Source organism: Fulmarus glacialis, unplaced genomic scaffold (genome assembly GCF_000690835.1).
Source record: "Fulmarus glacialis isolate BGI_N327 unplaced genomic scaffold, ASM69083v1 scaffold46632, whole genome shotgun sequence".
Classification (NCBI taxonomy): domain Eukaryota; kingdom Metazoa; phylum Chordata; class Aves; order Procellariiformes; family Procellariidae; genus Fulmarus; species Fulmarus glacialis.
This window is the reverse complement of record NW_009199369.1, coordinates 4,984-13,786: the sequence shown is the minus strand read 5'-3', so window position 1 is coordinate 13,786 and position 8,803 is coordinate 4,984. Positions and strand designations below refer to the sequence as shown.

At 38.3% G+C, this 8,803-nt stretch overlaps 1 protein-coding gene across 1 annotated transcript in view; it reads left to right on the top strand.

Annotated features, from left to right (window-relative positions):
• Window positions 1-1,099: 1,099 nt before the first annotated feature.
• The window catches only part of MAP7D2 (MAP7 domain containing 2), a gene marked incomplete at its 5' end in the record, with an annotated part of 8,318 nt that continues 614 nt past the window's right edge, over window positions 1,100-8,803 (top strand). Inside the window, 8 exons of the mRNA XM_009573227.1 lie at window positions 1,100-1,350; window positions 1,739-1,865; window positions 2,957-3,161; window positions 3,327-3,431; window positions 4,675-4,728; window positions 5,377-5,455; window positions 6,182-6,368; window positions 8,019-8,298. Of these exons, the coding sequence (XP_009571522.1) occupies window positions 1,100-1,350; window positions 1,739-1,865; window positions 2,957-3,161; window positions 3,327-3,431; window positions 4,675-4,728; window positions 5,377-5,455; window positions 6,182-6,368; window positions 8,019-8,268 (1,258 nt within the window). The remainder of the gene's footprint in view (window positions 1,351-1,738; window positions 1,866-2,956; window positions 3,162-3,326; window positions 3,432-4,674; window positions 4,729-5,376; window positions 5,456-6,181; window positions 6,369-8,018; window positions 8,299-8,803) is intronic.

Below are 8,803 nucleotides of genomic sequence, written 5' to 3'. Positions count from 1 at the left end.
ATGAGTGTATAGTCCAGATAACATACTGTAGTATATGAAACTCTATATTGTGTGGATGAAAAAAGTGATAAGGGATAATACATTTATATCATAATTGCATATCCATGAGGAAGGTTAAAACTACATGTGTAACGTTCACTTTAATGTAGGATTATTTCTTCTAATGGGACTCACATAAATCATTATTTTAAGATTGTAATCTCTTTAGTTCCATACCACTTAGTCACACAGCCCAGCCTTTCTTGATGTTACAAGTATTTAGTGCTAGTTACTGGTGTTATGTAAATAATGAATGGTGTTTGTGTATAGCTTTATGTTTGCTCGTAATCTGTTCTTTAATGTGCACATATTCTCAGTTAATATCAAGAATCTTTTTTCCTTGTGCTTTCCCAGAGATGACTTCAAGGTTATCATTTCACCTCAAGTATGCAACAGCCAAATGAGCCGTCAGCTGCATTGCTGCTGTGCATTGCCATCACCACAAGTGCAGCCGTGTAAAAGGTTGCAGGGGCTGAGTTTCGAGCCTTGAGTCTGTTGTGTTGGTGCTGATTAAAGTGCTAACTGAAATAGTGGAGCTGACTGTACAATAGTTTGGTCAGTTCTGTCTCTTTGTGGTGCGCAGTTTTACCTTGGTATATAGTAATATTTGGTGCTATTTTAGAAAATCGGATACTCTTACAAAAAGACCATGTTTGAGAAGGCTGTATTCAGATGAAAGCAGCACATTGCAACTCATAATTTCTGCAGAGAGAAAACAGCCATAGCTTTGCTTTAAATGTTGAGATGGACTATTGAATACAGTAATGTTGACAAAATTGTTATGAAATGACCATCATGAAAATTATTGGGTTTAGGTAGTACATGATGTCATATCTCTTTCCAACAACTTGGACAGTATTATTGGTCTTTTTGAAAGAGAATTTTCTGTAAGCATTTGCACTTGCATGGTAATTCCCTGCATTTCAGCGGGGATAACTGTGGAAAACAACTGATATTACTATGTAGCCAGAGACAAGAAAGAATGATATACATAAAGACAGAACTTGATTCCAAGTTGCATAATGAATGGCCTGTTTTGATTTTTGTTTTCCCTCATCAGGACAGTTGCAAAGACTTATCCTCAGTCTCCTAAAAACGCCAAACAATATCCAGCTTCTCCTGTGAAGCATCGTGCTACTTCTAATCTCAACCAGGAAACTCCTAAAAAGAAAGCAGAAAAGGAGAAAGAAAATGTCAGTCATCAAAAATCCCCAGGAGCACGCACTGATGAGGCAGGCCAGGTGGCTTCTGAGAAGCATGTGGCTTCTGAGAAGCATGTGGCTTCCGCAGGAAAGACTGAAAATAGTGAAGGTGAGTATTACTGCAAGAATAAATTGCAAGGTATCATGGGTCTGTGAGGCTTTTAAACAGTGATGAACTGGTTTTTTTATGAAGCTGCTCAGTCATGGGTTTATGAGAATGTGTAAAGGTACATACTAGAACCAGTAAATGTATAGCTTTCACCAGGGTTACCCATGTATGAAAAACATTTGTTAATGAGGATGTGAAAATGTTGAAATCCAGGGATGCCCTTACCTATCCTGTATTCTAGCTGCTGAAAATGCTGATGTATTCTTTTGAAAAGCAAAGGTCTCATACCAGCATGAACCAGGCCCATTTTAGCCTCTGTTTGAGTGTGGAAGTGCTGAGCACTCTGAGTTCCCTGCCTAACTTTCCACCCTTGGTCATCTTCTCCCAGGGAAGATCACGGCAGGAACAACTGATGCAGAAGAAGCCTCAAAAATTCTAGCTGAAAAAAGACGACAGGCCCGCCTGCAAAAAGAACAAGAGGAAAGGGAGAGACAGGAAAGAGAAGAACAGGAGAGGTATCTCTGTTAATTTGTGAAAATTATTACTTAATAATTTAACCTGTATCATTGAGGATGCTTGAAACCATGGTGGTTTTAGAATCAAGGTGGGAACTGCAGTGTGGACATAGCTGAAGTATTTTATTTTGTAAAAAAACATTTGAGGCAGTTTTAAATGGGCTAGTTCACGTAGAAGAAACAGTCTTGCAGTAGTAGTATATGCCTTAAGTGGCAAGGCTTGTGTCCTTCAATAAATTAACCTGAAGCTCATCTCCCTGCCCAACTCTGTTGTAGGCAGTTGAGGGCTTTAGAAATGTGGGCACAATGAAGGTTGCTATGTCTAAGCAGCAAAATTCTGGCTCGGTTCTGGGAGCAAGCTTTTAGGTTGTTCTCCACATTGGATGCTGGTTGCAAGTGTCAACAAATCATGCCCTTCTTTCAACCCCCTAATATTAAATGACTAACTCTGCATGTCTAAATGCAACTTTGTCTGTTCTCACTGAAAACATGGTGAGGAGGGGAAATTTGAAAATATTTCCTGAATGCCTGATATGCAAGGATAAGAATGATCAGTTGTCAAAGCAGCTCTTGAATATAGTGATAAAGGAGCATGATGTCCCTGAGTGGGCCAGGGAACAACACAGGTGGAATTTAGACCCACCCTTTCTAGTGTACCACTGTGTTTTGTGGACTTTGCTGCTACTTATTGAATCTGTTTATCTTCAGCTGAAACAAAGGAAAGAAGTACTTCCTTGTTTGAGGATACCAGCATTCTGGGTGTAAAGTACAGGGGAAGAGGGATGTTTTTATTATTGAAGCTTTAATTAAAATGAGAATGGAAATGTTTTCTTTGACACCTTTTCTTTCAAGGGAGATTATAATTTCTAGGAAATATTTTAGGCAATGAAAATAAGATTGGAATAAAAGTGTAATAGCAACCTGATTTCTGGGCACGGGCTCAACCTCTTTGCTGTATCTTGGCATTTTTCATGAAAATGTGTGCTCATGCATATATTATCAGTTACTGCTGATGCGTGCCATACATACAATAGGATTCATGCTAAACAAGGTGAAACTTTTGAACATACTGTTTTGGGGTTTTTTTGCAGGCTTGAAAGAGAAGAACAGAAAAGAAAGGCAGAAGAAGAAAGACTTCGTCTAGAGGAAGAGGCTCGTAAGAAGGAGGAGGAAAGAAAACATGAAGAAGAAGCAGCTAGAAAAAAGGCCGAAGAGGAAGCCAGGAGAAGAGCTGAGGAAGAACAAATGCTAAAAGAAAAGCAAGAAAAAGAGCTCCAAGCCAAACTTGAGAAACAGGTACCATCTCAAACACAAATGTGAAACTTTATATACATGTAAAACTTTATACACATACATATGTATACATATATTTATATATACATATAAATAAATACTTCATAGTATCTGGTAATCGGCCTGAAATAAATAATGTCCCTATCATATTTTACCCATTTTGATTAGAGGGAAGAAGCAGAAATCAAAGCCCGTGAGGCAGCTGAACAACTTCGTCTTGAAAGGGAACAAATCATGCAGCAAATTGAGCAAGAAAGACTGGAGCGGAAGAAGGTAGATATTTGCGTCTCATTTAAGATAATTATTTCATTTCTTGTTTAAACACGCAACCCAGGAAGTGCCCAATAGTATCTAGAAATAATAGTCTGGAGGGATTACAGACTGGTATTTATGCCTAACTTAGTATTTGCTACTTGCATGTTAGGGGAAAGTGGACATCAAAATCTGTAACAAACTGGAATTGCCTAAGGCAAATGACTTTCTACTAGGCACTGAACAAACACAGGATTAGCCTCTACCCACGAAGTTAAATGCCTGAGACAAACAGGGAAGGGCATGCCAAGGCAAACGTTGATTGCTGCCCAACCCCGGACATCACAGGCTACTGAGGAACATGAGTGACTTTGTTTTAAAACTTACTCAACAAAAGCTCCGTGTCATTAATTGAGAAAGTTAATGCAATTAACAAACAGGTTTTCTTCCACCTGGCTTGTCTCTGGTTGCATTATGCAGAGGCAGCAGGGCTGTCTGGCCACTACTGCACAAGGAAATTGCTGGAGCTGCATAACTTAGCTTTATCTACAGCTTTGTGACAGGAAAGAGAGAACAACTGCAGAGCTGCAGAACCTCTGTCTCGTTATAAAAGGTCATCTTTCCATATATGTTGTTCCAATATGTTACCTTTAACTGTTTACCACTGAGCTGGAGACATGTTGCAGTTGCAGATTAGAATACCAAACCAAAGTGTCTTTAAATCTGAAATACTTTCCTTTTTTTGCACAGTAGTGCAAAAAGAAAATGTTAGTTGGGAGGGTTTTTTTTAATGAACAAAGGAGAAAAAAACCTAGTATTTTAGGGTAATGCCTTACACATTTCCAGCAAGAATAACTTCAGATATTTCATTTTACTTTTCCATTCCAAAAAGCCTAACTATTTTTAAAGGAAATATTTGGAAATAGTTGGAAAAGCAGCTAGATGAAAATAAGAGCTGTTGGCTTTAAATAAATGTCTTGTTCCAGAGCTGAGCACAACTCACAACTGCAAAGACCTGGTATTAAAAAGCTTGTCTCTAAATTGCATCTACTGAAAAAGTCATGTTCTGTGAGACTGGTACATGAAAGCCAGCTTACAGGTGGTTTCTGTTTTCTGTTTTCTTTTCTTATTCTCCCTTTTTCAAGACAAGCAGGGTCATGACAGTAGAGAAAAGTTTTTCTTTTTGTCTTTTTTCTCCTTTATCAGTCTCTTGTGTTAAATATTATGTCTGCCTTCTCATCCTCTGATTTATTTTGATTTCTAGAGAATAGATGAAATAATGAAGAGAACAAGGAGAAGTGAAACACCAGAAATAAAGGTATGAAACAGTGTGTGGTTGCAGGGGGGTTTTGTTTTGTTGTGTAATCCATTTCTGAAAATTAAACTCCATGTTAGTAGGTACACTTAGGTACACTCTACACTCAAATTTTAGTTGCATTTTGAACTGAGAATGACTGTTGCTGTGTCACAGTTATTGTTGTGCCACTGCTGCAGAGACACAGTTTTATGCAACTGTTGCAGACTTACCTCCCTCTAGCAAGGTGGCAGGAGCCCGTTCCTGGATGCTGGAGCTGTAATGTTTGCTGCTGTGATGTATCTTCTCCTGCTTTGTACTAGCCAGTGAATTAGTTACTGAGCTCTCTGTGTTAAGTCTGCCAGGAACGTAGGATTGAGAACAAGGCAATTGTGTCCAGCTAGGAAGTGACAGAGAGTCAAATTTTCACTTCTATTCTAAGTTTCTACTAAGGAAACTGTTTCTTCAGTTACTTTCAGAGAATGTTGTCTTTTTGAAGTAAAAAAAAAAAAATAGTCCTATGCCTAATTAAAAAGGAAAAAAAAAATCCTCTCTTGCTGTCAATGACCTTTGACCACTCCGTGGCCCTGGGCTCACAAGTTTCGAGTCCAGTCAGTTCTGTGAAGGTTACGGTCCTTCTTCTAATACAGTTGACTCGTTACTTGATTACAGAAGGAAGAGCCAAAACTGGAGGTACCATCAACTTTGAATGTGGAAAAGCAACCAAAGGCCCTTGTTCTCAACCAGCCAGGTAAAAATCGCCGTGTTTTTCTGACTTGTTTTCACAGTCAGTTCTTTTCAGAGTTTTGTAATCTCAGACAGAGCACTGTGTATTATCACAGGTTCTTTGCTTTCATCTCTACAGCTACATTTGCATCAGTGACAAATGTTAGAAACTGGACTCAGCTTTGTTTTGCCACGTAAGCAGACGCAGAAGAAAGTTTCTCCTCCATTTTAGTACCTGACATAGCATTTCTGTAAATGAGAAGTTCCAGTCTGCCAATAGGTTTGGTTGCTCCAACCACCTTCAAATTTTGTAGGTAGAAAATTTTTGCACGCAACCAAGCTTGCAAGCTTTTTATAGCATTGCTCTAAATCTTACATTTGTCTTGATGAAAAAAGCATTATTTAAAGAACTATTAAAGAAAATATACATATCTGGCATTTATCTATATTTTGTTAACTTCCTCAGGCTAAGGCTTTTAGTACATGACATAAAAGATAATACATTCTCTTCCTGTTTCCTCAAATTCAAAAGATGTAGCATAAAGAGCAATTTTAGAGTGGAAAAGAGGATTGACAGTATAGTAGGATGAGTCACAGATGAACTGAGTCCTACTGCATTGTCAGTCTTCCTATCTACTCGGCCTATAACTGAAAAGCATTTGTGATTTTTTTTTTTTTTAAAACAATTTTAATAAAGAAATTTTTACTGTCATAATTTGCTACTGTCATAATTTCTAACCTTCTTTTATAGAGATCAATGGGTTGGCAACCTGCCTGAAAAATAAAAGCTTAGAGAGTGCTGCCTCTGTAATCCCTTCTCAAGATGTAGTTGCTAATAGACTAAAGTCAGTTCCAGGACTTATTCAGCTGGAAACTGTTGATGGGAAATCTAACAGCATGGAAGATTCGACAGATGAGGTTCAGTCCATGGATGTGAGGTACAGACCGTATCTACCAATAGAAATTGTGGAATTCATATTAGACACACAATAAGTTTTCTGTTTCATTTGTTAATACTTTACTGCTTTACTTCTCACCTACCCCACAATGTGGCAGTCAGGTGTCTACTGTAGTGTACTCCACTCCTGTCGAGACGCAAATTGGTTGTTTCAGACAAGAGTCAATAGAACCTCATCCCACTCTCACATATTTGGCGGGGGGGGGGCTCTGAAATCCTCCACAGTCCTTACTGATGGATTCCATACAAGTTTGCCCAAACCTTTCGGATTGTTCTGTGAAAGTAGCTACTGTAGATATTGTCAGATGTCACCTTTTTTTTTTAATTTATGTCAAGATTGCGTAGCTATGATGCATGAGCTTTTCACCCTCCATGCAAACAGAATAAAGAAAATAATTAATTTAGAATTTTAAGTACTTAAATGGAACAAATGTATGGAAACCAGTAAATAACTTTGCGTGTATTAAATACTATTGGATTTTGATGGAAGGACTTGCAGGAAGGAAGGAAGTTGATAATTTAAGGGTGCTATGAGAAAGCTAGCTCTGAATTTTAAACATGGAATTTTTATATGGTGCTTCCTTAATCAGCAAGCCAACTTAACCTCTCATACTGTTTCACTATTTCCAGTAAATCTGCATAAATACGTAAGAAGTGCCCTACTGGGACAGACCAGAAGTCTATCTAGCCCATTATTTGGTCTCAGAGTATCAATAAGACAAACTCATTAGGGAGAGCACCTGACCCCACCACTTCCTGCAATCCAAGACCACACAGAAGTGTTATATTAGGGATGTTAAGAGATACAACTCTGCCTTGCCCTTTGAAATATCCACTGATGGCCCGAGTTTATCCAACTCTTTTTTCAACCTGCTGATAATGTTTGCATCCAGGACTTCATGTGGCAGCAAGTTCCACAGTACAGTCTCACTAGGTATATTATATTCTTTGATTTGTGTTAAACCCAGTCTCTTAGTGTCACTGAGCACCCCTTAGGTTTTGTGTTGCAGGATTTGATGCAAAATAGTTTTGCCCTCAACTTATCCACCACTCCTTCATGGTTTTAGAAATCTTTGCGAAATGATTCCTCTGCCTTCTCTTCTCCAAACTGAAATGCACTAGCCTTACTAGTCTAGGCAAAGCATCAGCTGGTAGCCGCACTTCATTAATTAAATTCTAGGATTTTTAATGTCTGAAGTATATCATAAGGTTGTAAGAAATAACTTTTTATTTAAGTTGTGAAGCGTAAGTGCTTTAGGTAAATATTTACAGGGTCAGGACAATAATTTGCAAGATGCAATAAACGTTTAAGTAGGGAAATGGTGCAGAGACTGAAATAATGAGTTAGCAGGAAACTACCAGAAATGTGTTTTTGGGAGATGAGTTTTCACATCACGCAGCTACCTCAAACCTTAATCTTTAAGGACTATAGATTAAGTGTGACCTTCCATCCTGAACAGGGTAACCTCTTTTTGTTTGGACTGGGACATATTCTAGGTAAAGGCTTGCTGCAGCTGGCCTTAAGATAAGTAGTAGGTTTTGGACAGTCAGAAGATTAATTTGGTTGTTGCTTAATGAAAAGTTACACACCTCTTATTCTGCACCTTCCTTTTGTTTATCTTTTGTATAGCCCAGCTTCAAAAGAAGAACTTATCTCTATCCCCGAATATTCACCCATGAATGAACTCATGCCTGGTGTTTCTTTGGACCAAAATGGGACAAGTAATGCCAAGGCTCTTGAAGATCTCTTGGATTTCACAGGCCAAGCTACGTACTCCAAGATGTCCAGTGATACCATTAGCCTAGATGACTGTAACAAAAACTTGATTGAGGGATTTAACAGTCCAGGACAGGAAAATACACTTAATTCTATCTGTTGACAACCTCGCTTTTCAGCAGAACAGATAAAGGTACAGTATTGTGATAAACATATTAGATATGAAAAAGTGCTGTGATTACTTATGAGCTTCCCAGAAAAATATAGGAGTTGTAAACAGCATATGTGGAGAGAGGAAGAGAGCTGGTCTCCTAGATGTTTAAATTCGGCATAATCGTTCATATTTGCAGCTCTTTGTAAATTGGCATCATATGCAAACTGAGCGTATCGTAGCAACCAAAAGTATCCGGTAAATGGAAACGTTTCCTTTATTCATTCAGAATACAGTGAAAAGAGTTGCTTTTTTTTTCTTCATTACTACAGTACCTTTCCTATAAGTCTTTAGAGCCTATATGCATGAAGAAAACAGTTAAAAGTGGGGCCAGCCTAGAAAACCGGTAGTTACTGTTGCTGCTTACTCTTTTCTGCTGCTGTAAATACTTGCAGCACAGTGTAGAATCATTTACCCTGGAAAGCCTGCAAACAATATGAAAAAAAGCATAGTAGGCTTCAGTGACACTTTCAAAGTACAATGCCAC